General features: G+C 43.3%; 1 protein-coding gene across 1 annotated transcript; it reads right to left on the bottom strand.

Annotated features, from left to right (window-relative positions):
* Positions 1 to 56: 56 nt before the first annotated feature.
* PHRF1 (PHD and ring finger domains 1) lies at positions 57 to 27,366 on the bottom strand. The gene is made up of 18 exons (XM_059849146.1): positions 27,219 to 27,366; positions 21,273 to 21,498; positions 20,823 to 20,945; positions 19,106 to 19,338; positions 18,059 to 18,142; positions 16,960 to 17,081; positions 15,244 to 15,341; positions 14,518 to 14,690; positions 12,906 to 13,035; positions 12,446 to 12,585; positions 11,463 to 11,650; positions 10,550 to 10,669; positions 8,540 to 8,694; positions 4,908 to 7,688; positions 4,147 to 4,223; positions 3,341 to 3,601; positions 2,142 to 2,270; positions 57 to 1,007 (listed from the first exon to the last, which is right to left on the bottom strand). The coding sequence occupies exons 2-18, from the start codon at positions 21,361 to 21,363 to the stop codon at positions 840 to 842; spliced, it is 5,073 nt and encodes a 1,690-aa protein (XP_059705129.1). The 5' UTR covers positions 21,364 to 21,498; positions 27,219 to 27,366; the 3' UTR covers positions 57 to 839.
* Positions 27,367 to 27,847: the final 481 nt, after the last annotated feature.

The following is a 27,847-nucleotide window of genomic DNA, read 5'->3' on the forward strand; positions in this document are numbered from 1 at the left end:
CAGCCAGGCCAAGAGGCAAATACAAGACAAACAAATGACACCTGCTACAAGACAAAAACCATTCAAAATAACTTTATAAACTCTGTCACATTTCTGCTTTGTACATCAGTTCAATCTTATCCTTCGGGCTTGTTATGGAAAATTGACAATGCTTGTTTTTTGTTTTGCTTTTCCTGAAATGCAGACACAAAACCAGCCATCAGTGCATTATTTACACAAGTGCAACACAATCTCCCACCCCAAAATTAATTTTTTTCACTAACAAGATACTTCCAACAGAATGTAAATAAACACCACAGCTTGAGCAGTGTTTCTGAAGTCAGTTTATAAAGGTTAGGTCATTTCTGCAATCCCCAAATGCCAGAGCGAGTAAAGCTTCGCTCACCATCCAACAGGCTAAAAATACAACATTTCAAGTATTAAATCAGAAATTTCTAAAGACAATCCATATTTCGATAAATAAAGACAAGGGAAACAGTATACAGCTCTCAATATACTGTATGAAAAGTGGTGTCCAGTTTCAAACTTTAGCAAGACAAGTGCACAGCCCAAAAATGTGATCAAAGTAACCCTGAAAACTGCAGCAATCCAGGAGTTCCAAACATGAATCTCTTCTGTGTTTCCCCTCGAATTACTCTGCTGGTCTGAGGCATTTGATTGTTATTTAGTTCTACAGCTGTAGGTAATCCAAAAAATCCTAAATTCATTCCCATATGGAAACAATTCAAGAGAAGGGTCCATAGATAAAGTCTATTATCATCTTGTTTCTCTGCACTCTGCTTACAACGGGATGCAACTGCAGGTCTGTTACTCCCATAGTGTCCACAGCTAGGACAAGTTCAGTCCAAGTCATTCTGGCTGTGGCTTGCTCTCAGTTTTTCCACTTCACGTGTGTCTTCTCCATCAGTTTTCTTATGTTTCCTCATATGTTTGTATTTTTCCACATATGCCTTCACCAGGTTAGCCACCTTCATAGGGTTGATCTCTCCACTTTTGCTGTGGCAGATCTACAGGGGATCAGAAAGGGCACTTGGTCAATGACAGCAGCTGAGGCAAGTGGCAGAGAGGCCCTAAGCTGCCCAGGGGAGCCAATTCCTGCACAGACACCCAAGGCTCATAGGAGGGTACATAAAGCAGAAAACAAAGACAAGAGCAGTATTTCCTTCAAGCACTCCAGGAATGGCCCAGAGCTTATCTACAGAGCACCAACTGAAGGGGCATCTCAAAGCAAAAAAGACTCATTTTTACTACAGGCCTTTCCACCCATCCATCCAGTTTTACACAACACGTGGTAAACAAGGAAGTGTTGATATCCCAGTTTTGGGATATTTTTGAGGAAGCAATGCTCAGATTAAAAGAATCTGTTACTTTTGAGAACACATTTGAGACAGGGAAGAAAGAACTGACCCTACACAAGTTCCTTTATCTCTTATCAGGGAGGAGCTCAGAATGACTTCAGTAGCAGCTGGCACTGCTCAGCTCTCTTGCAAACATTTGGGTCCCACAGAAGATGTGAAATTGCAGCCGTTACCTCGGGGATTTTTATTTATGGTGGAATTTCTCAGTGATAGCAAGAATGCAGAGCAGGGAGAAATTAGAGTTCTCTGAGGTATCGATTAACTGCCTTGATCACTGACTGCATCTTTTGTAGCCATGATCTACTCAGCACTAAGATTTGAGACAAAAGTTAGTATCAGCAAAATTGCAAGGCCCACTTCCAAGGTTCAGGGACACCACAGATGCTCAAGGACCTAATGCACAAAGTATTTTCTCACTTTATCAGAAACAGCTAGAATTCTGGCTGAAGGTCCTAGTGAGGGGGATTTGACCATTCACACCCAGGGCAGATACCATGTAACATTTCAGCTCATGCAACTGAAGCTCAGCAATGTTCTCGCCCACTGAAAACAGGACCTCATAAAAGGAACAGACTGACAGCTCTCATCAATGGCACCAAAGAGTCTGGCTTAAAGCAACTACTGCCCCATCACAGGACTTCAGAGTATGAGTCAGGATCCAAAGATCTGCTAGCCCAGTTATGGCATGTAATTGCTGAAACGGCAAGTGCAATCTAAAGTACTGCCACTTAGGTAATGACCTGCCCAACTCCTCCTCTCCACTTCCTTTCACAAGGCCCTCACCTTTTGCACTGCTTTCCGAAGGATGCTCTTGTACTCCTCCTTTGTAATCTCCCTCTTCTGGTAAAAAGGTTTGATGGCAAGTTTCACTTCTTCCACAGCCCTTTCTTGCATGTGAAGCTTCTTCATGTACTGCACAGGAAAGAGAACTTCATTACCTTGTGCTGTCTTGGGAACGGTTTCTGAATCTGTTTTTCTCAGAAACGCTCAAACAAGGAAAATTCTCATTTCACAATTTAAACAACCCAAGTAATCACCTCAAAGTGATTTCTTTTACAGTCAATTACTGTCTTGAAACAAATACCAGTTTGTGCTATGAGGAGCCCTTGCTTTATGTAACATTTATTCTGTATCTTAAAGAATGTGTTTTAAGCAAGTGACTACAATGTGGACTTCCTGATTTTGGTCTCCTCCCTTCCTTCCAACAGCTCTAAATTAAACATACATCCAACAAAAGGCATCAGATTCTAAAAGCAGCAAACCACAACTGTGAATACAAGGCTTCAGATAGCTCTAAAGACAAGGTGAAAATTGCAGAGTTGCCTATGAAGTAACGATTACAGGTGCCACCAAAACAAGTTTATAAAAACTTGCTCATACTTGGAGGCTCAGAGTGAAATGCATCTATTTGATTTTATGGTATGAAGCAAAATAACAGGCTAAGTTGTTTTCTTTCTGGTGTTAGCATCCACTGTGCAGCAATGGTCTGTGCAGCAAACCTAAAACTCAGCAACAAGGGACTTGCACTGAAAAATCTCCAAAGTGTTTTACTATCTTTGCATTTTCAGTGCTGATAAGGAACAAAACACAGTCCTACCTCTTTACAGGGCTACTACGAGAATGGACATTAATTTCAGAGCTGGAGGGGAAACGAGAAAACCAGCTGTTTAGAGAAACTTGGACATTGTGGTTTCTGGAAAGTCCCTTCCAAATATTCACATAAGAAAGTTGCAGAACTTTAAGAATGTATTTCAGATGTTTTAATCCCTCTCTGTCCTATTGTGATGAACCAATAGAAAGCAGAACTCTCAAATGAAATAAATCCCAAATGAATTCCAAGAGAGGACTGCCTGCTGCTCCTTGGTTAGCACAGTCAGTCACCAAAACCAGCAGGGCTGGGAAAATACAGTACAGAAAGTTAAAAAATCTCCCAAATGAAAAAGTTCAAATAAACAGCTCATTAATTTTATGCATTCACTCACTTCCTCATTTTTTGTTTTATCCACTGGAGGTTTGGGTGCTTTGATCTTTTCCTCTGCACTTCCAACAGAAGCAGCTTGGATTCCTGGCTCAGATGCCGTAGCCAGGCTGCCTGGCTCTGGGGTGAGGCTCTGTCCTGCCACGCAGCCCAGAGCTGGAAGACTGCCCTGCATGATGAACTGAACCGTGGGCTGGCTCACCGGGGCGTAGGGGGGCAGGCTGGAGGGCAGAGCCGGCGCCAGAGGGACGTTCTGACAGTACACCTGTGAAACAGACACCGCTCCGTAAACGCCTGTGCTGACAACTCACAGCCTCAGAGCAGGATCTTCAGAGCACCTTTATCCACCACGAGCTACCACCAGCCCCAATCCCCTTTTAGCTGGTGGACAGCACAGACTGATGGCTCAGACCAAGGCTACCAAGCCAACATTTACAGCCTGATAGCAGTCAGGAAGAAGCTCACAGTTTCTCAGGCAGCACTGTCCTTCTGCAAGCTAGTGCTGAAAGCAGAAGCTGCAGGTACAGAGCAGAATTAAAAGATGATACGTTTCTTCAACTATAAGGAGCACCTGAGAGATTAAATGAAAGGAGGATTGCTGAGGTGTAGAGGCTACATGAAATGCACCACACGCAGAGGAAGGCAAACTGCCATGAGAGGAGAGTGTTGCACAACGAGGGCACAGATGAGATGGGATGCCTTCCATGACACATGGGTGCTGGAATAGGAACCAACCTGAGAGGAATCTAGATCAGGAAACATAGGCTCAGGAATCATATAATTGGTTGGAGGAGGCTCATTTAACTGCACCTGATTTAACGTTTGGTTCAAGTCCTCTGCTTTCCAGGCCCCTTCTTTTGCTCGCTGCAGTTTGTAAAACGGCATCCCTAGGTATCCCAAGGGAAGGAAAAGAAAACATCTTAAGAACAAAATAACTGGTCAAAGATTCAAACCAAATTCTGTTTTAAGAATTAAAATAAAAAGCATCGAACAACACAACTAACAATAAAAGGATTTTTTTTAGCATTTGTATTTTAAAGCTTCTGATAATAGAGAACTTCTCATCCCCTCCAGCAGTTGCTTTCTACTGGGTTTATCTGTTGAGAGTAACCAACAAGAACAACACAGGCAGCTCTGTCAACACAAATAGCACAGGTTCCCAAGCCAAACTGTTTCTGACAGCTTTGGTTTAGCAGCTTTCACAGGAGTGAGCTACAGAGACCTGTCATACTCCTTGGTTTTGAGAAACATTTATAAAGTCTGAAGGCAAAGCAAGCATTCTAGTTAAGTGCAGAAAGGGTGGGACATGGCCTGCCAGCTCAGAGATGGGGCTGTTGCATGCGCTTCACGAGCGAACAAGCTGCCACTGGCTGAGCTGTGCTGACAGCACGTCCTCTCCAATTAATTAACACAACTCACCTCGTGATTTCAACCAGTGCAAAATGCCACCTCTCAGGACTGCAAACCACAGCATCATCCCAGCTCACTACAACCACGTTTGGCCAGGCACCAAAACCCTAAGCCTTATACAGCCTGTTTCAACTGCTGTATGTTTTCCAAAAGAAACTTACTTGGAGCTTTTCCAGCAGACAACGTGCCAGTTTCCTCCTCTTGAAGATTCCAGGTAACTCTTTTCACTGGTGCTTTTGATTTCAAGGCAGGACCCTGAGGTACCACTTCCAGTTCAGGCTTAGTGAAATTACTTGTATTATCATTTGAGACAAGGCACTCCTCCTTAACCTCCCTCACACAATCTGCAAGTTTGCTTTTGGATGAGCTTTGAATTGGTGCAGCCTCAGCTGGAACATGCATGATAACTTCCTTCTTTGGGGGTTGTTCCATCAGAGATGGACATAATGCAGTATTTTCTATTTTAACTGTAATCTCTAGGTTTGTATTGCTACAGCTACCAAGCACTGCTGTATCACTACTATTCATTAAGTCTGTTTCAGCAAAAGAATCCACATCGCCAATTGGGGCACAAATGTTTGTGATCTCTGGCTCAGGGAATGCAGTTTCACTGCTCACTTCCTGACAGATGGGCTCTGTCTTTATAGTTTCTTGGACCTCTCTCAGCTGAACTGGGGTCTCAGTCTGTATTTCCTCAAGTTTGACATTTGGTTGGATGGTTATGGAAAGCCCTTCTAATACTAGCTCCTCTTTTGGCTCTTGTTTCAGAGAATGGGGTTGCTCCAGACACCTGGTCACATTTTCAGCTGGAAGCTTTTGATCCTTTTCTGGTGCAGGAGGAAGCAAGGTCTCTTTTGATCTGTGTTTCCTTTCTTTGGAACGTGATCGGGATCGCACTCTCTTTTCCTTCGATTTGCTGCTTTTGTGCTCCCAAGATCGAGATGCAGACCGAGACCGAGACCTCCATTTTCTCCTCTCCCGAGATCTGGATCTCGATCTCTTTCTGTCTCTTGACTTCAAACTACTTTCTTTATCATACCTCTCGTAGCTTTTGTCCCTCCTGTGCTTCCGCCTTTTAGTCCTCTCAGTGCTGTTTGACCGGGAGCGGTCTCTCCGCCTTGATCTTGAGCGAGACCGTCTTTTCTTTTTCCTATTTTCATAAAAATCAGAAGTACTTCCAGGACTACCTGAACGTGACCTAGATTTCCTTCTGTCTCTAGACCAAGAAGTTTTTGCCTTTTTATCCTTGGTTTTATCTTTTGTTTTCTTTTTTTTTGATCGTTCGTGACTGCTAGAACGGTCAGTAGAAGATCTCCTGCTCTTGGATTTTAACGCCTGTGTTTTGCTGTGCTCTTCCCCACCTGACCAAGAGGTAGATCTGGAGCTTCGGTCCCTTGAGTGTGCTCTGTCTCTTGACTCTGAACGTGATCTCTTATGCTCTTTGACAAGTGCTTTTTTCCTTTTCATCTTCTTCTTGCTTCGGGAGCTGGAGTTTGAACAGGATCTAGAACGTGATCGCCTCTCCGCTTGTTCTACCTTTTGGACTTTCTGCTGCTCATCACTCTTTGAGGGACTATCTGGTTCTATTTTCACATTAATACTAGGTCTAATCAATTCCTCCGCATTAAAGAACACATTAGGTCCTTCTCTGCTTTCCTCCTTTAAACACTTTGTAGTAGAAATTTCTTTAACAGCAGATGAAGTGCAAGGACTGCTTAGGACATCCTCCTCATCCACATTATCTCGTTCCTCTGTAACAGAGATCTGTTCTACAATCCTGCTTGCTACTGTCACTTCATCACGAGACTCTGTGTTACTAGATGGCACGTCAGAGTCAGTCCCAGATCCAAATATATTTTCTACCCTGTAAGGGGTGAAACGACGGACAGTTTGAAATGTTTGAACTTTGAGATTTTCAATGGAAATAGTCCTGGTGATATTGGTTAGTGGGATCCCTGAGCCAAGCCTTTCAGGACTGCTGTTTGCTGAACTCGAGTCTGATCCTGTTGGCTCAAAGGGATCATATATTTCACTTTTGACCTGCTTTTTCTTTACTGAGAAAAGAGGTGAAGGACTCTCCTTCTGCTGCACTTCATCGTCCACAGGGCGGAAGGTATTACAAAATCCTGGGTTAGACAGCCTGCTGGGATGTCCTGTGTTCCCAGGAATATTGATTTTAAAACTCTCAAAAGAGCCTGGGCCTTTGCCCCTCGAAGTGCCCAGCAGTGATGAACTGCTAGAGCCGCCGGGATGGGTGGAGAAAGACAGCCCGCTTGGACGTGCCTGTTGCTGTGGTTCCTTGGAATTTGACTTCTGACTTTCCACCCTGCTACCCTTTCCTGGCTGATTAGTGCTCTCCTTGCCAGTCAGCTGGATTATACAGGAGCTGGGGATATTACAGCTTTGGCTTCCTGCAGGTTCCGGCTCCACCTGCTTGCTGCTGGTTTCTTTTTTAATCTTTGGTATCCTGGGAAGCTCAAAGATGTCAATTCGCTGGGAAGGTGGTTTTACTGGCTGCCTCACAGTTACAGCTTTTGAGCCAGAATTCAAGTTACAGCTCAGGGGCTTTGAAGATGAATCAGGGGGTACAAAGTTTTTAGATTTTCCATTAAATCTGGGTATTTCATCTAACTTTGAGCCATGCCTGCTCAAAGTTGCCGTATTCTGAGTCTGGACAGACCTGGGTGTCATTGAATATTCTGATTTTACAGTTGCCTTTTCCAGTGCAGTCTGTGCGGGGCTTGCTGCAGACTCACTCCTGCTCAGTGAGGGCGAAGATGATGAGAACAAGGGTGTGGAGCGAGTACCCAGTCCCGAGGGAACGGAAGGTCTGGCCATGGAGCTGCTTGCTGTGGTCCCTGAGAGCGCTGCACTTGGGTGGGTGTTATGCCCTGAACCATCCTCCACTCTCGAGTCACTGGCTGATTTTCTGTGAAATGGAGCTATGGCACACAAACAGACAATTCAGCATTTCAGGACATATCTGGACATTTTCTGCCAATGTTAACAGAAGTACTGAGATAATTATTTTAAGTTCCACTATGGTTTGCGGACATGCCACACAGTAATAAGGAAGTCCAACAGTTCTTTTGGTCAGATACTCACAGTTTAGTGCCAGACACCACATCTTTGAGGCAAATACTAACGTTTAGGAAAGAAATGATTCTGTTCTGTAGGTATCACCAGATTAGTGCTTATTATCCCATAGCTGCTGATTGACAGAAATGCTTATAACAGAGGACATTAGAGGTACTTATTTTAAGAATAAAGCTCTAAGTTTCAATTTGAACAGATTCTTTTCTAGCAATGCCATGCCAAGGGAAGACACAGCTGGAGATGATAGCACATATTTAGAACTCTACTTTTGCAAAGAAATTTCTTGCTAAGGTCCTTCACCCTGCTCTTCAAACTGAAGTACAGATCACAGGCATTGAAGCAGTGCATGACATACACCAGAAAAACTGGGTCCTAAGATAACTCTGGTCTATTTTTTATAGTCCTACATTTTTTATAACAAAGCAAAGCATGCAGCTCTTTTGAAAGAAGAAAACCATGCATTAAAAATAAAATCCTCCAGTATCATCTCAGGTGTCATTTAAATACAGACAAGCAACACTATTTCAGAACATCCATCTTATAAAACAGATTACTGTTGGCAGCTACTGAATCTTTCCTATATATTCTGAGGCTCAGTAAGAGTATCCCTAAGCTTAAAGCTATGCAGCCTGTAGGATCAGGGCAGATGTGGATGAAACAAAGAGGCAAATAGCACTGTGATGTGCCAAGTCCTTACCTTCCTTCTTTGCTGTCAGTGAACCATCTCTGTTGATGACCACATCTGAACTGCTCATCATGAGAAGGCTCTGTCCAGACAGGATACTTCCCAACAGATCAGGCACAGGAGCAGCTTCTGCTTCTTGATCAGGACTCAAGGCAGGCACACTGCTTCTGCATGTTTCAGAGGGATTACATTTCCTTTACTCTTACAGCACTTGTTCTATACACACACATTACGTTAAAAAAGAAACCACAGTCAAGGGCATAAACAGAGCTCAGCCAGGGAAGTTCACTTGTAATTTTGGCTTCACTAGAGTCATTTAGTCCCCATCTTTCTCTGACAAACAGAAGATGACTTCCCACAGGAATAACACAAGATAAGAAAGTAATCATTTCTGAGACTTTTGGTTAGCAAATGCCAATGCTCACTGTGTTGTATATCAAGATGAATTTTCCAGTGCATCTATAATGCATTTTTGGAGGATAAACCACTGATTATCATTTCAGAGATGTTTCTATCCTAGCTGCCTCCCTTGTCCCCACTAAATCACAAACACAGATGTATTCCTCAGGCCTACACTTCAACTAAAAAGAGAAAGAGTTTGACCCAGTGTTTAACTACAAGGTGCCACTGGTAGGGATAGCTAAGAACACGACATAGAGAAATTGCACTGAAAACCAACTGCAATGCTCCCACACATGGGACAGCACAAAAACTCTCCTTTGTGCTTTGCTCAATCTTATGAAGATGGTTTAAGTTCTCAGCTCTTGAAATATGGACTGATAAGGTGTTTCTGATGCTGGACGTTTCAGTTTTCCTCTCTTTGCTTTTGTGTTGATGGGATTTGGGGGGTTGTTTTCTTTGAGTTTGCTAAAAAACAAACTTCCAAAGGGACCCAGCTCTTTGAGGAAGCTAGATTTCATTTCTGTATGACAACAAAGCAAATTTTATTAACATAATGTACACCAAACACCTGTAATAACATACAACAGAGAGACAGAATGGGAATGCTAAAGGAATCAGCTGCTGAGGCCAGACCGGGAAACTCAGTGTAGCCCAGACCAATGGAGCCTCTAGAAGAGCTGAGTATCAGCTAAAGAGTTCTATCTTCTAATCAATATGCTACTCAAATAACTCTGAGGACATGGAAAGCTTCCTGAAAAACTCCCTTCAGGACTGAAATAGGAAAGGCAGACAAATAATCCAAGTTATCATAGAAAAAGACTACCTTAATCCTGAGAAACCAACCTGCACCATAAGTCAGATGCATTAGAGGGCAGCCATGTAACCCTTTCATACCTTTAACCACTTAAGCTGAGCTCCCTTAATTTCTCTTCAGCTCCCTCAGCCTTGCAGTTTTCTGTGACTATTGGTACCTGACTCAGTGACTTTCCTCATCCCTTTTCTTCTCATCATGCTCCCAATCCCCTGTGTCCTACCCCTCAGCCCTGAAAATTCACTGTGGCTGCCAGTGGGGGGCAGCCAAGGCTCCCTGGCCTTGGCAGGCTGGCAACACACAGCAAAGCAACTGTTAAACTAAACTGCAGGATCAAAGCAAGCTTCTCCTCAGTTTTCTGAGCTCCAACAAACAGCAGCAGAACTGGGTGAGGTGGGTACAGCCCTCACTTCCTCACTATGTGCAATTGGATTCCCCAGGCCTCTCGAAGAAGCAAGTGGTTTTTTAAAGGTTAATGACATTGGAATTTAAAACATACTAATGAGGTTAATAAATAGTCACAGAACAGAAAGTAAAAAGAGTCAGATTGGGGTGGAAACATAAATTTTAAATTTCAATGGAAATGTTAAAGGTATGATGAAAGAGTGTATGTGTTCAACATAAAAAGAATTGTTGCACAAATCGATGTGGTTATTAATCTATACTTGTGCAGGAATGCATGTACACACACATATGCACACTTCAGAAGATAGGGTAAGAATAGGGTCAAACAAAGAGGATCACTAGGTTTATTCTTCTGTTAGGGTCATTAGACAACTAGGAATACTAAAATAGCAATGAACTTTTACCTGGGAAGTCCCACAGAAATGGGTCTAGCTACAGGACGGTGAGACCTCAGTGCTGACTGGGAGAGAACTCTCCTTTTGGCACTCACTGGTGAATCTGGATTTGCTGGAACCTCTTCATTACTGTGATAAAACATGAACCCCAAAATTGTCCGAAATGTTTTTCACATCAAAGAGATGATACCACTATGACAGATACAGTTAGAGAGCACTGTATGTTTTATTACGATATATTAAAAATATTTGTGCAATATACTTATTTTCTGTTCTGCCTAAATAGAACAGCTTGATTCGAACAGCAGAGACTCAAGTGTATATTTTTGTATCTAAAATGTTAAATGGACAATTTTCTGTTATGAAAGGATCAAAAAGAAGTATTTGGAGGAAAACTAAATTTTTCTTACCAACAATAATTTCAGAGGCCCCCTCCCCAAAAATTCAAAATTTATGAGTGACATGAATTATGGCATAGTAAGGTTTCTCCTCAATTTGAAGTGTCTGAAAAAGTGAAGATAAGAAAAGGAGAAACACGGAAGATTCCAGTGGTCCATTTAATTTTGTGTTTACTGTATACAAAATATGTCAGCTGTCTTCACTTTAAATAAATAAATAAAAAGCAATGGATTAGGACCAGACTCCTTCAGATTCTAACCTTCCAAGAACCCCATAGATCTAACTGAAAGTTTTCAGGAGGCTGATCATTTCAGAAAAACACTTTAGAGGAGGCTGATTCCTTACAAGTTTAGCAACTCAGCCCAGAAGGGGAGAAAGAACAGGCCATTATGCAATTCCATGGGTTGTGTACCCAAAGCTGCCTTCAGATGTGAGATTCACACTCTGCATGAAGCTGTATGCACAAACAACCCAACAGCTGTTAAATTACCAGGTCCCTGATCACAATGCAGAGATCTCTCACCTTTCATAAGGATCCAACTCATATGGATCTCCAAACACAGAGAGAGAAGCTGCACCAATATCTGCTCTCATCAGCCCCAGTGAGGGCTCAGTTGGTTTGTACATGGAAGGAAGTGAGGCCCCACGCACAGGTTTACTGAGACCAAGGGTTCTTGCAATACGGGAGCGAGTAGTAACCTCATTTTTTCCCTGCACAAACAAAGAGATTGGGTTATTTTTATGTTAGGGCGAGTAAATTTGTGTTTAAAGCCCCAAATTCTTCACTGAAGCTGTGCACAGTTCATCAGATTACTACCATCAGCAGTACAAGTGGTGTGCATTTATTGTCTATGTTTGTTTTAAAGCATTTATGAAACTTGCAACTGTGGCCTGTATGCCACTCAAACACAGACTGCAGGTATCAGATATAAGTGACCAGATAAATTATGCTTCTAAAAATCTTTAATAACGTCAATTCAAAATTGTTGGTCCCTTATTAAATGCTGGCGTTCTGGCTCTAAGATGTAGACTCTAGTTAAAGTAGCTGACACAAAGAATCAAGCTGGTGCAGAGTATTCTGCAGAGTAATTTACAAGAGAACACTACCCACAACTGAAAGGAGAGCTCTTACAGCTGATAAGCTGGGTTTGCAAAAACACAGCCACAAACACCCACCCCCACAAAAAATAGGTGCTGGCAATTTTAACTGAGCTTGCATCAGTACCAAGAAAACACTACAGATGAATGGCAAGGCATGACACAAAGCCTGCAGGACATGTAAGAGGATATGTCAGCATAGCCAGCAAGCCTGTCTGGAAGTTGCAATTCACTTCCACATACAGCATCTTTCTGGAGTACCCTGGACACATCCTGCACAGACTCTCACCAGAAAGAAAGGTGCCTGCTACGACTGAAAGGTGGCATTTCTTCCAGCTGAATCCCACATTATAGTGCTTTTACAGAGGGCTGAAAACAGCAGACACTGACTGGCAGAAACTCACTCACATGTGATCTTACTCTTGTCTTTTTACCCCTTCTCTTCTTTGTCACACGCTTGCGTCTCTTCAGCTGTGCCCCTGAACTCTTCTTCCCAGCAGCAGATTTCTTCTGAGTTCTTTTTTTGCCTCCTACTTTCTTCCGCCTTCCTGATGGGACAATACCAGTGATCTGGCTAAGTGCTGGCAGTGTATTTTACACTGTACTCCCCTTCTTGGCCCCCCACGACACACAAAGCAGCTTAAAGAGACATACAGCATGCCACCAACAGCACAGCAGGAAAAGTGACATCATTAGCATTCAGTTAAAAACAATCCTCATGACACTTCTAGGCAGAGGTGTAGAGGCAAAGAAGAAAGTGCATGTGGGATACATCCACAGCTGTGCAGGTGTGGCAGCATACAGCTGATGTATTTTGTAGTAGGGTTCAGGCTCCCCTGAACTTACAGTCCAGAAAACTGGTCCTTACCAGTTTTCCTCTTCTGCCTGGTGGGAGCACGTGGTGCCAGAGGACGCTGGTAGATGGCTGTGTTCAGGCCTGCTACAACTGCCTCAATTGTTTCATCCAGAAGAGAGGACATCAGGTACCCTGGCACGTGCTGTGGGGAGGATTAGAAGTTACACCATACAGGCACCTAAAGCTCAGCAACATTTACTTATAAAAGCATTTGATAAAAAATGGATTTGAGATTCAAACGAGGAAACCCCTCACATCACCAAGCTGCCAGTTAAACAATTATGTCACTTTTTCAATTTACTGACTGCCATATTAAGGACCTTGTTGTTCAGCCTCCTTCAGAGTTACATGCGTGCTCCCAGCTTCTCACTGTGCTTGGAGGACAACTTACATTCCCTCAACCCATCGGTATTATGCTTCAGTCAACTCAAGGTATGAGCCAAACCAAGATGCACTTTTGTTCAGAGACAAAGGCAATAAATAACAGTGCCTTTCTAGGCATAGTTTGTAATCATCCCTGCACATTGAGAAGTGGAGCTAGGAACTGCTCCTGAATGGGAAGTGCTGGGTTCCCAGGATTACACCACCATGGAATAGTGAAGCCACCACCCCTCTCACCCACAGGAGATGACTCCACACTACTTCTAAAACAACAAGTAGGGAATGTAAGAAAAATAACAAGTTACCTTGCAGAGTCTTTTACTTCAAACAACACTTTCCTCTCTTTATTTATTTCAACATATAGCCCTGACAACTCAGCTTAACAACAAAGTAATTGCTTAACAACAATGAATCAGATAACATCAACTTCTTCTATTTTATTAACTCTTCTAAAGTTAAAATTGAAACACCTGGGTTTGGAGACAGGGGGGTTTGGCAGTCAAGATCATCTCCATTATGGAGGACATAATGAATTAAACAACTGCTAAAGCCTTCTGGGAAGTCCTTAAATCAAGGGAAAATGTGATAAAAACTTAAGGCAAGCTGGATCTTAGTTCATGGCAGCTATCTCAAACTATACTTAATACAGTAAAAGAGGGACCCTGTGTATTCAGGATACTCTCCTGCATAGATTCTCTAGTACTGTTAACGTGTTTGAACTCATGTGGCCACATTATTGAGGACACTAACATCTGGTTTTTTTCCTCTTCTAACAAGGGACTGATTTTCACAAACACAGAAACCTTAAAAATACAAAATCTTTCTCTTCAATTGGGCTGAAGGCAGTCAACATGTTCTACTGCTATGGGCAAGAAGGTAGGAGGACAAAAGAAAATAAACAACTGTCAAATAAACATGCTAAAAAACCAGAAGTGATGCACAAACTTTGTATTAATAGCCACTAGGAATAAAAATAAAATTCTGCTCACATCAGGGGGTGATAAAAATGTAGGTTAAGAGAGGAAGCTACTGCAGCATTTCAAAATAGAGCATCTTGGTCATGTGCTGTACTCCATTTGCACATGTTGTACGTCTCAGATTAAAAGAGCTCCACAACTACTAACCACTGCGCTATGGACAGTCAACACAGACAGCAGAGCTACTGAAACGGGGGCTGATTTCAGTATCTCTTCCCCAGGGTCCTTCCCCAGGAGCAGAGGCTCCCTAGAGGTGCCCGTGATACCCGGATCTGCTGAGCTGTCGTGATGCGGTTCCTGTTCACCGTGGCGCGGACGCGCTCGCTCTGCCGAGTCCTGGCTATGGCCCGCGTCCGGACGTGAGGGCGGAGCCTGCTGGTGGTGGGGACAACATCGGCCATCAGGGCAGCCACCTCCTCCTCACTGACATGATCTGCATCTTGAACGACAACAGGCTGAGGTTATTTGTCTTTCTACAGGTGAAATAATTTGAAGAATTTCAGACCAAAAAAAAAAAAAAAAATCAGCATTCCCTTTCTTAAACCAATCAGCTCTGCAGGCAGCCGCTACCCTCTTGAAAGGAAATGAGCACAGACACCCCTGCTTCAGACTGTTACCACAGTATAACATTTTTCCAGGTAACAGAAATTGCTGCTACCTTGGCAATCTGAGGTCAGGACACTAATAAATTCTTTCCAATGTAACACAGTGCAGTCACACTATGGTGCTGGGATTGCCTTGGAAAGGTTAAAGGATGCTTACAAGAAGCAGCTTCACAGGTTGTAACTGCAGATGAAAATCTTCATAAACAAGATCCTCTCACCAGTCAAGAGTTCAAGTCTAATCTTAAGGTTCAAGAGAGAATGCTTATCAAAACAACTTGAAGCAGATAAAGCCAGGAGGTTAAACATGTCTTCAAAACACCACATGATTCACATTACCTAACTTGGGAGGAAAATATTTACTTTGAGTGGCTACCATGAAACCCTTACCTGCAGCACCATTGGCACCCATGGGGGCACAGGCGGGGCAGAACCATTCATCTACAGGGACTTCACTCAGAGGAGGATTAAGGCATTCCATGTGATACCTTGAGGAAAAAAAAAAAGTAAATCAAAGAATATGCTCCTTACCAAGGGAAGACAGCATTTTACCTCTATCCAGTGAAACATAAGGCAGACTCATTTTCTTAAGCCTGAAAGTATGGTTTATGCATCTGCTTCTACCAATATGCAGAGAAACACTGCTACCTGAAAGCTATACAAGGGTCTTCATTCTAGATGGTATTTTCATCACTTTAGGCTCAAAAAAATCTCAGAAAACTGAATGTTTTCCCCTCACTGTGTGGTGAATCAGTTGCCATTTGAGCCCAAGCTGCAAGAAATGTGCAGAGCCAAAATAGATGGTGGCAAGAGAAGTACAGAGGTGCTTGGGAGACAGACAATCAGGAAACAACACCAGCTTCCTCAGAACCAACACAGTGCTAACAGTGCTTATACTCATAAGCATTTGAAGCAACTAGTCTACATTTTTCCAGAGTTAATCTCAGCCATGGAGAGCTAGTAAAGACTGCAAGTTCTTTTATCAGGAAGTGCTTCTGGAAGTGCTAACTCTAGAGATCAAGCATATATAAAGAACTTTTTTTAGGAAAAGGAAACAAAAATCAAACACCTGTATCAAACTAGAAATAATATATTTAAAAATTATAGTAACTGTAGGGAGATCAGAAAGTAAAATCTGAAGCAATTCCATGAGTTGAGACAGGCTTGTGGAAATTTAGAAAGAACTTGAATATGAGTCTTCAGATAAGATCTACGAAACACTGTTTTGGCTTTATATTTTAAACTCAGTGTTCTGATGATACTCTTAATCTTTAGTGTTCCTGATTTTGTCTTTTTCCCAGAGGATGAATCAGTGCATATGTGTGTATGGACAGTGTATCAGTGTGTATGGACACAAAACACAAAGGAAAAACTAGACTTACCAGATGTCTAGTTAGCCTGGTAGAAGTAATTCTTGAAAAGTTATTTTACATACTCATTGCTAGCATCTCTCTTTGTTCAGTGGGTAACTTCTGACATCTTCAAACTGACAATACTGAAAGACTGATTAAGCAGCCCAAGGGCTTTAAATTCTAGCAGAAAACTGTAGGGACAGAGTTGTGTTCAAGTATATTCACTACTTTACTTAACATTCATTTTATTAATCAAGGAGGAGGCAGAAAGAGAAGTAAGAAGGAGTAAGAGAATAATTTAAGAGCTGTGGCTGTAAAGAAAATCCTCAACATTTCACAAAACTGTGGATCTTAAGCACTTCTCCTGCACAGCACTAATGCCCAGTCACTTGGAACAAGTCATGCATCCTCTCCTCAAGGAGATATGAAGGATGTAAGTTCTACCCTTCCCATACCCAGATGTTGCATGGATAAGCACAAACACCTTCATCATTTGAAGGTGTGGTCATCTGTTTTGGTGCCCTGCAGCCTTGATGCGTTCAGGACTCTCCACACATACATTGCTAAATGACCAGGAAAGGATCCATCACATCATGGGGATGGATGTCTGCACCACAACACATGGATACATGGTTGGCCACATGGTGAGCCTGAAGAGAGCAGCAAGGGGCAGCCTGCATACCAGACAGTGCCTGTGGACCAAACTCTGGCCACATGCAATCATGCAGGTGCTCCATTCATTTCAGCCTCTTACCCTGCGTCACAGCCATCACAGAGCAGCAGGCGATCCTCACGGTCACTTCTGCCACACACCTCACAGAAGGTTGGATCATCCTCTCCATCAGTGCCCTGAGTTTTTGTGTTCTCAACAGGAATCTAAATAAAACAGGGATTCGCAGTTTATGCAGAACGTGGCACTTTTTAAAACCCACTGTCACGCTAACAATAGTACCGGCAGCAAAATCTACAAGTGAAGGCACCAAAATGGCTGTTACACATCTGAACCTTAGATCTTTCAGCACCCTAGGGCAGGATCAAATGCCTGACAACATCTACTTAACTTGTCTACTGTCAGGCACAAATGACTGTAGAAAACTGCATTTTAAGACTAGGCAAAACAAAAATCCACAAATAAGATCAAAAGTAGTCAAACAAACAAAAAGATGCCAAAAACGAGACTAAAGAAGAGAGCAAACTTTGATGCCTCCCATATTACCACAATGTTAACTCTCACTTCTGTTAAAACACAAATAATAATAAACCATCAGTTTATGAAAACAAAGCATCAAACCCCTAAATGTCCCCTGGAAACCAACACCTTTCTGATATCAATGAAGAGCAATGACAACTCTTTAATGTTCTTTTAAGAGCAATTACTGGCACACTCAACCAGTGCCTTTCAGGGCTCTCCTACTGCCTTGTGCCTCTCTCCCCTTACAAACCCAACTGCCACACAGCATTGCTGCAGCAGGACATAAGGAAGAGATCATGGATAGTCTAGATTATTCCTATTCATCCTATAATAGCACTTGAAGAATGCAGGGCACTTTCCACACGCAGACAGGGTTATTCATGCAGAACAGTTTTTAGTCAAATGTCCATTACACAAAATAGGCAGTTACGAAAACCACTCTTTTTCTGCCACCACAAATGATGCCACAACACAATATTGCAGGGAGTAAGGTTAAGGAGGAAGAAAAAAAATGTCACAGCTCCTTAAAAGGCAATTTCAAAATAAGAAAAAAAGAATTCATTCAGATAGCAAGCATTACATAAACACCCGAGAAGTGTAAACTTTTGAATAACAATGTTGTGCCAAATGGCCTGGTTGTTTGCTACAGTCAAAGGCTTACCTTTTTTAAGATTTTACCACCAAAATGTGCCCGAATGTTAATGTAATTAAAGAGGATTCGATCCACTGGACAGGAGTTTGCATTCTAGGAAAAAAAAATTCCCAATACAGTTAATAAGTGCATCACTTTATTCAAATTTTTAAAAGTAATCTTAAATTATTAATGTAATAAGCATTAAATTAATGTAGTAGTCATTTTAACAGCTATTGATTTTGACATTTTAAGTACTTAAAACTGACTTATCTGGTTTACAAACAACATGTTCTAATAAACATGCATTTTTAGAAAAGCATTTATTTTACTGAAGCAATTTAGTTACTATTCAATTGCCAAAACAACATCAAAGTTCTTCCAAACATTGCCTTGATATAGTGCTCATGTTTTAAGGCATTTACTTTCCTTTGGACAAATGAGCAACTAGAAATGGTTTAAAAATATATTCAGTAAGAGCGATTTATTTGCTTTTTAAAAAATTTAATCACCACTGCTACTGCTGCAAGCACTGTAAATTTTGTTGTAATTCTCACCCGGATTATGACTATGGCAACTAGACAGGTGGCAAGGAACTCAGACTGAAAACTGAATTCACAGCAAGCTACTGACTGTCAGTATTCTTTTACATCTTTTCTATGCTTAGATGCTTCAGGGTTGGAATAGATCCCAATCCAATGGTCACAATACAGAATTCAAGAAAATATAAAGACAGATATGCAGAGAAAAAATATACATGTATCCAAGCACAGAGAAAAATTAGTATCTCAACTTGAACAAACAAAACAACTGTAGATGCCCACAAACACACTTGCTTGTGACCTTACAGCTTGCAGAGAACAGAACAAATCAGGATGGGTACAAAAAAACCAGATCCAAACTTCAAACATGAATCCTGCCAAACAGAGCAGTAACCCAAGTCTGTTTAAAAAAGCTTAAGAAAGCAAACAGCAGTATTACAGTGTTTTGTTCTCATTACAGCACAACAGCACAATCACAGGGGAAAGAGCAGAGCACACCAGAAGGCCACAGGACATCACAGACAGAACAGCTCACCTTAGACCACTCCACAATGCAGTCCAAGCAGAAGTAATGGGAGCAGTTCTCAGGAGTCCCAACAGCCTGATCCCTAAATGTGTTGAGGCAAATGGGGCAGTTCTCAGCATCCTCATCAGAGGAGAGGCTCACTCCGTTCAAGTGCGGCTCTGATTTCAAAGAATCAGTCATTCCTTCCATAGTGGCCTCACTTTCTTCCTCCTCTTCTCCCTCTTCCTCATCATCTTCACAATCTTAAGAAGTGAGAGATAAAAACCAGCTTGTGTGTGCTGCAGGACTTCAGTAAGGGGGGCAGAGGGGGTGGGCAGGACAGGCGTCCAGTTCACAGAAAATTCCAAGTAAGCTTATTTTATGAGGCTGCAGGGGTCAAGCACAGTCTCCTCAGTTTAAAGCAATAATTTTTGCTGTTTTCTTGCTTCCTAAATCCCTTCACTAAAAAGCAATGGATTACTCTGGTGAAAAATAAAGCCTGATAATATAAGTAGTCTTGCAAGAGATTAAAAGCACAGACACCAGAAAAGCAAAAGATTATCTAAACAAGACAGTTAAGATATGTTAGGCTACCACTGAACAATGAAGTTAAAAAATAAAGTTATAATAAAGTTACCATGAACCCAACTTTTGTTTTTTCAAAAGACATTCCGGAGGAAAAGTAGCAGCAACACACTCTACTGCAGAACAGCAAATGAAAGATTTCACCAGTAAAATATGATTTTGTGAGCCAAGGGATCTAAGTGCCTTAGAGAGAGCTTAAAGAAGCTAGATTTTGAGTAAAATTAAACACTCAGCACACATTGTACAAAAAATAAAAATACCCTTCAACAAAGATGTGTTAGTCTTTCCCTAAAACCTGTCAATTAAGCTGGTATTTTCAAGAAGCAATAAAAAGTACCTAAAACCCTACTCACTTTGAGGGAGGACTGGGGATGACTGTTGTTGGGCTGCCCCTTATTTATCTATTTTTTTAATGAGAATGGGACCCTTGTATTTTCTACTGAATTCTCCTGTCTGGACATAACAGACAATACTCTGAATGATGGATTAATAAAGCTTTTTGACACCTGGCATCAATTTTTTAGTCTGTGTTTAAATCAGTCTAACTAGTAACTTGGAAAACTGTGCTCTTGCCTTCTCAACAAGCTTTAGATCTGATAAAATCTATTTCTGTCTATACAAATATTAATTTGAGCGCAGCAATTTCAGAAGTACATGTATCTCCAGAGTATGCTTTCAGTAAAATTAACAAATTCAAATAATATCCACACTCCTTTTTCAAAAATTAGTCATGTCTTCTTCCATCCTCCCTAGGTATTACAGCAATAATAATTTATTTCCAGAATTCCCTATCACACATTCACTTCAGAGCCCCATGCCAAAGCAAACTAACAAACATGCTTTTCATAAGTGAAAAAATAGCATGAGCCATTGCTGCAACTTTGACTTCTTTTCCTCCTCATGCTGGGGCAGAGTTCACTCCTGCTGACTACAACTCCACTGCTTTGGACAGCAGATAGTCTTCAAACATGCAAATGCTTTAAAAGCTTAGAAACTGGGCACTATTACTTGTTTGCTTATTACTGTAGGATTTTGGCTTCAGCCTGACAGAGCAGCATCTGTGGATTTACACCCCATTGTTAGTTTCTGGAGGAACAGCTTTCATCTTGCTCTTCCTCAGTTATTAAAAAATGCCTTTTAGAGGTACATGAACAGACCTTACCTTCTGTCTCTTCATCTTCACTTTCTTCCTTGTCCTCTCCACCTCCCTCTTCCTCAGTGTCATTATCTTCCTCTTCACTACCAGTATCATCATCTGAATCCCAGCTATTTCCACCATTGCTTTCTTAAAAAGAGAACAGAAGAGAAAGGTAGAGGAAATACTTATTTGATGCAGACGGACAGGCAGAACAGCCCCTCATCAGGCCATTATGGATGAAGTGAACTCCCAGATTTCTGCAGTGCTATCAAAGCTGCCCATCTGGAGAAACTCCAGGGAAGCATGCCAGTGGTGTGATACACACACAAGCAATGAAGTGAAGCAAAACAAAAAAATTGTCACGGAAAAGGTGACAAACGGCCACAAATACACCTTTACCAGCCTTCTGAGGGTAAATCAATAGGCTCTGCAACCTCGAAGCAGAAAGTGCACGTGCAGAGAGGCCCCATTTACCTGTTTCGCTGAGGAGCGCCAGACACTGCCTCTTGCCCTTTCCCAGAGCAGCATTCCTGTTGATCAGCTCATCCTGGCTGTCATCATCCATGGCGGGACATGGGAGCCCCTGCAGGCAGCAGAGGCAGGGAGGGAGTGCAGCACCTACAGCGGCAGGGCAGGCAGGCCGGCACAGGGCAGGGCAGGCAGCAGGCGGGCACAGAACGTCCGACGCATCCGCGGAGACCTGAGTGCGAGAAGGGACAGGGCTCTCCTACACCACTGAGCAGTCTTCCCCCTCCATTCAAAGGGGGCTACACAAAAGCAGCTATTGCTCCACGAGGTTTCACAGCCCTGCTGAGCTGGATGAAAGACCATGCTAGTAAAAAACAGTGCAGGTGAGAGATTCAGCTTTCTCTTGGGCTCCTGGATGACAGCAAAAGGTATAATCAGAACTCCCCACTCAAAACAGGAATAGAAAACCTACAAACACTAAAACCGTCCCATGGACCAGCAATTCACTGCAAAACTGAAGGGACCAGAGGCCCTTTGAACAAAGCCTAACAGGTTGAAAATATGTTTTTTTTATATCAAAATACTCTATCTCGCCTGATTGAAAAGAAGAATAAAGATTATGTAGTTTAGGTCCTTTATTAAAAAAAAAAAAGGGCCTTTGCACAGCTCTGTCAAGAAACAGAGAAATTGAAGACCCCACAACCATTATTTCATGGAAAAGATAAGACCTGATTTAGTACATATTAATGCAATCACATTAATTGCTGTGCATCAGCACAGACTGGCAGTAAAACTGACAGATACTGGGAGATGTTGCATGATCCAAATTCATAACGACAATTAAATCAGAGCTTTTAACACATAATGCTACAAAGCATTAAGGCAGACAGACCCCTGGCAAGGTTCTATAAGCAAGTAATGAAAATATATAAATAACAGACACTTAAAGCTAGGTGTCATATCTCAATATGAAAAAAAAAAGGATTCTTTTATAAGAGTGGCAAAGACGTTTCAATCAGGTGCTCTTCTCCCACTCTCCCTGGCTCCCCATTACATATTTTGCATATTAAGAGATTTTTTGGAACAAAACACTATGTTTTATTCAACTCTTAATCTGTACCTTTGAACACTCCCTCTTTAAGCCACACAGCACAGCTTTGCACCAGGGAGCCTTAAAAATGTAGGTTCTACTAAACTAGACCAAAATACAAATGGAGTCTTCAGTGCTCAGGGGAAAAAAACCAACAAACTCAACAGAAAGAAGATTAAGTTTCAACACAACTAAGTTCCTATAAAGATTTCTCCTAACTTCAGTAAGAAACTTGCCTAAAGACAGGTTTTTATTTAAATTTGTGGCTGTTAACATGAGTGTTTAAAAAACTGTTTAAAAACAATTTACATTGGCTGAAAATACACAGACTCATCAAAAGCCAGTCACTCCATGATGCAACTGAAAAAATACAAAGAAACACCCGGAATTTTTCAAGTTTCAGCAGTGCGTATGTATGAATTATTCAAACTGAAACTCAATTATATAATATCCTCCCAAAAGCTCAGTTAGCTACAGCAATGCAAAAGTTGTGGTGACGTGACGGGCAGGACACAAAAAGGGAAGAACTGGCAACACCAGTCCCCCAGCAGGGCAGTGGCAGGCATGTGTTCCATTGGATGCTGTGCAGAACCTGGGCTACTTCTCCATGGGCACCTTGTGGGAACAGAGCGGGTTCCTGCTGACCTGGCACTGCCACATCCAGCCAGCTACAGCACTCCTGAGCCACTGAGGATGATGGAGGGCAACCACAGCCATGGCAAGTAAAAAACATAGATAAGCCTCGACTTCACTATGGCCATTACCTTGATTTCCCTGCTCTCCAGTCTTCCTTAAAGCAAAGGAAGATTGTTGTTTCAAAAAGTGATTCCTACAAGCCACAGTTCTGACCAACAGACACCTAGCTACATTTCCAAACAGTGTGCATTTCTTCACTGTAGTGGAATAAAACCACTACCCGTGGTATTTTTGCCTTGCTACCCCATGGAAAGCTATCCTTTAGGCACAGAGGCGAACAAATCAGCAGTTGTGACTTGACAATCTAAACTGACATATTTATGCTGCAATTGCAAGCTTGTACTTTGCTCAGAGGCAAAACTCTGAGTTAAAGAAAATCTGGTATTGCAGCAAACAATCAAGTCTTCAAATCCCGTCAGTAAAAAAAAGTCTGGCTGTGGCTAGCTGGAAACTGACAAGGAGAAACCAAGCGATGAAGAGATGAAGTGAATTTGAGATTTCTAAGCACATCACAAATATTACTTTACAAACAACCTTCTCCAAACTGGGCAGCTCTTCTTAAGAAAAAAATAAGGAACCCATGGTTGACAATACACCTATATACAAGAAGCTCCTTCTATTTTTTAAGAACAATAAGCAGCATTTCTCAATTGTTGGGTTTTTTTACGGGAGACATTTCAAACAAATTGCCACTGTGAAACACAAACACTTTCATGATACACTTCAGAGAGTTCACCCACCTGTACAAAAGCCCGTTTTCTCCAGCACTTACCACATCAGAATTTTTCTAACTCCCCTGAGCCAGAACTAGCAAACACAAAATAGATGGAAAGCATTTTTATTATTTTGTTAACCGAGAAGTTTCTTTAAGGAGGGGATGGGAGTCATTCCTCCAAGGCAAACCTTAACTCTGCACTTCTGTAACAAAAGGCCAGACTGCTAAAAAGCAACCAGTTACCCCTGAAGGCCATTTGACTCAGGCAACTACAGCTGCTTTTAGTTTTGGGGGTGTGAAGGATGTGCCCTTGTGGCACCAAACCCCTTGCTGCTAGGTCAATTGGAAAATCCCATGGTGTGTGGTACTCCCCATACAGCCCTTCAGCTGCAAGCAGCTCTCACATGCACCAATCCTCCCTTCTGCATCCCACTTTGTAAGTCTGTTCAGAGGGATTTAGGATGGAACACAGATGCAGGGTAATCTGTCCAGAGATCCCTTGTACTCAATACCACTGATGCTTTCAGCAATCCCCACTTCAGTGCCTCGGGCAGGTGCCTCACCCACTCGCACAGTGTATCCATCCAGTGTCCGGATTACAGCTTGCACACAAGGCTGGCTGAAGGCAGGCACCGTCCTCCTCCTTAACATCTCCTGATTTCAAATTCTCATTTAGAGTACCCTACACACAGAGTAAACCACAGAAGCGACAAGTGCACTGCAGGTGTCCGATCACTTTACTCGCACCAGCGCTCTCCGCCGCCTTAGGTTTCCTTCCCCAAGACTCAGCTCAGTAAGGCCCAGCCAGGTTTGCTTGCAGTGCTGTGTCCCTACAGCAGCACAGGCTCTGCTGCAGGACACGCTGTAAGCCCAGGCTTTGCTACTAAGACAGATTACATTTTTACACCGAGATGCCTTAAGTAATTTTAATAGTACAGTCAAAGAGCAATTACAAATACCTTCTTCCAGCTGTATTAGCAACAAGGCTTTCTGTTGGCTTCAACAACAGAGAAGATTAAGTGCTTCCTCCAGAACAAGTGTTTATCAAACAAGCACTTCAGGAAACATTTAGCTTTTTGAACTGAAGTCCTTATGCATTACCACAGATCAGTATTTTAATGTACTTGGAGTATGTTCCAGCGAGAAGGCAAGCACAGGTCTCCAGCCAACAAGAGGAGGCACGGCCTGCAAAGGACACTGGAGCTCCACCTCCCCTAACACAAAGCCCACGGAGCTCTACAACAGCGAGTGCCTCTCCCAGCCACGGGCACTTTCCCTCCTAGCACCAGCCCATCTCCTCCTCCACCAACTTCTTAGGCAGTTTCTACATTTTTTAGAAATAGAAGAGCTACTACTGAGGGCATTCACTTTCACCTGCTTGGGTAACACTCAGGAATATTCACAGGTGAACAAAAGTTTCTCACAGAATTTACTCACGGGGTGGTTTTGAATGCTGATCTAATTACATGGGCCACTACTGAGCCATCATGTTCTAAAGAACACTTTTATAACTATATTTAAGCCTACTAAATTTTCAAACATATGGGCTTTCAGTTCTCATTGGCACATCTGCTTTATTGGTTTGTTGGGGGGAGGGGTTTTGGTTGTGTTTTTTCTTGGTTTTGTTTTTTTTCCCCAATCAACTAAATAATTTAGTTCTCTCCGGAAAAGCAATGTCACACATCAGAAATCATCTAACTTTGTTCCCAATTTCATATGCTACAGTCAATGAAAAGAAAGTAAGAGCTGTCAAAATCATTATTGCACCCAGCTGGAAAAAATCTGGTTATGGTGTGACTACTATCTGCCATCACCACATTCCAAAGGTAAATTAAGACAACTTGGCAGGGAAATAATTCAGATTAACAAGACACTCCTACAGCCCAGAGTTGTGCACTGCCAATCTAGCATGCACAGGGAGCTTCAAAAAAGTCCCCTAAATCTAAATTTAGATGCCTGTTTAAATTACAAAAAAAAAAAAATTAACTCTTAAATACTACTAATCAGAACTGCCTAAGCACCTAAGAACCTAATAGATAAGTCACAGAAAATTAATCCTGAGGTAGGTAAGGAAGTGCTTATCTGCCATCCATCCTAGCCCTGCCCTAAATTTATCCACCCTGAATTCCAGGATGAAAAATGTGCACCAAAGCTTCCCCAGGAGCTGACACTGCACTCTTTAGGGAGTTTGTAGTGCAAACAAAGCAACACATAGATTTTGCAAAAGCATTTTGAAAATACAGCACCTTACCCAGAGGGGCAGCTAAGCATTTTACACCTCTGTATTCAAAGCAGCAGCCAAGCTGTATGGAATTCCCAGCCTTCAATTCCTTGCAGCCACTGGCTCTGCTTCCAGCTGTGAATTCATACTCTCCAAGTCTGCTCCTCTTTCTTAACAGGCTTCTTTTCTTAGGAAGAGACACCCTTACTGGCGAGTTCCCTTTCAGCATCAGTCTTTCACACCAGTCCCATCTTTAGCTACAGCTTCCCCTGCTGTTTATGGGAATGACTGTGGGAAAATAAAAAACCGCAACAAAAACCAACAAACCCTAACAAACAAGAGAACCCAAACAAAAAGCTCACACACTTTTATATTCTCTGCGCAGCCCCTATGGAGAAAGACGCACCTACCTACAGGAAAGGAAATAATACAACAGACACCCCTAAAACACACCAGCAACACACTACGTGGGAACAACCTGCAGGAGAAACAGTGAATGAAACTACAAAAATCCCACCCACTCCACTGCCACCAAACGTGGGGCGGCCAAGGGAAGGCACTAGTGACACAGCTTAGAACCTCTCCGTAAGCACATCTCCCTCAAGGCAAAGTTAAGACTAAACGTGATAAGGTAATACACGATTAAAAAAAAAAAAAAAAAAAAGGCAAAAAAGCTTGCACGCAGCTCCTGATTTGTATTGTCAGCCGAGCTGGATGAAACAGCGGATAACTCCTCCAACACCCGTGTGTGCACACAAGCAGTGGGAACGGGTGGGAAGAGGGAGAAGGGACGGGGGAAAGGGAGAGGCGCGGACACAACACGCCGGAAACACTGGGGGTTTTGTTTAGTACCCTTGCTATGTTTATACACGCACTTGGTACATTTATTCAGGTCTTTGCCGCAGCAAAGGCAGCTGGATGGCTCCCAAGCCCAGGGACTCCCGAGCCCGCTCGGCCCTTCTGCATCCCGCGGGACGCTCCCATGGGAATCCGGGGAGCACCCGGGGCCAGCCCGAGCCGGGGCTGCCCTCCCACGGAGGCGTCTCCCGTCGGAGAACAACGCAATAAACATGCTGTCATCGGTGCTGTTTATGGGAGCGACACTAAAGGAGCGACCGGGGCAGTTCCCCGCCGGGGCGGGGGTCGGCCGCTCCGCCAATTCCCACGGCCCGGCCCCCACGGCCCGGTCCCCACCCCCCCGCGCAGGCTCCGCCCGCCCCAGGCACTCACCGAGGAGCAGCCCCGCGCTCACATCCCGGTCAGGAGCCGCCCGGTGCCCGCTCACAGCCGGGACCCCGCGGCCGCCGCGCCCCCGGAAGCGCTGTGGAAACACTGGCGGGTCACGGGGCGCCTGCGGGCGCAACCACCGCGCCTGCGGCGGGGGGGGCGGGGCGAACCATTCGGGTGACGGGGGGGAAGGCGGCCGCGGGGATGAACCATTGCGGAGGGGGTGCGCGGGCTGTACCACTGCGGGGCCGCGGGAGGACCGTGCCGCCCCGCTCGGTCCCCGTGGGCAGCGCCGGTCCGGCTCCAGCCGCTTCCGGTTGCTCCATGGACACGGGGTTGGCAGGGGTGATCGGCATCCCTCTGCCGGTGTCTCCAGGCTTTGTCGGGGGAAAGCGGGGCGCAAAGGCCACTGTGCTGCGAGGCCAGCGCGGGTCTGCCCTCCCGGGATGCTCCGTTCCGCTGCCCTCGGGGCTGGGAGCATCCTCGCGCAGCCCGGTCCGGCCCGTGAGGACACGGATCAGTGCTAAATATCTCTCGCAGACCGCAGCGGTTTTTTCCCCTCTAACTACTCTCGGCTGGGCCCGACCCAAATGTTCCCTTGGCGTTGGGTGAGCGCACGCACGTAGAGGAGG

Source organism: Haemorhous mexicanus, chromosome 6 (assembly GCF_027477595.1).
Source record: "Haemorhous mexicanus isolate bHaeMex1 chromosome 6, bHaeMex1.pri, whole genome shotgun sequence".
NCBI lineage: Eukaryota > Metazoa > Chordata > Aves > Passeriformes > Fringillidae > Haemorhous > Haemorhous mexicanus.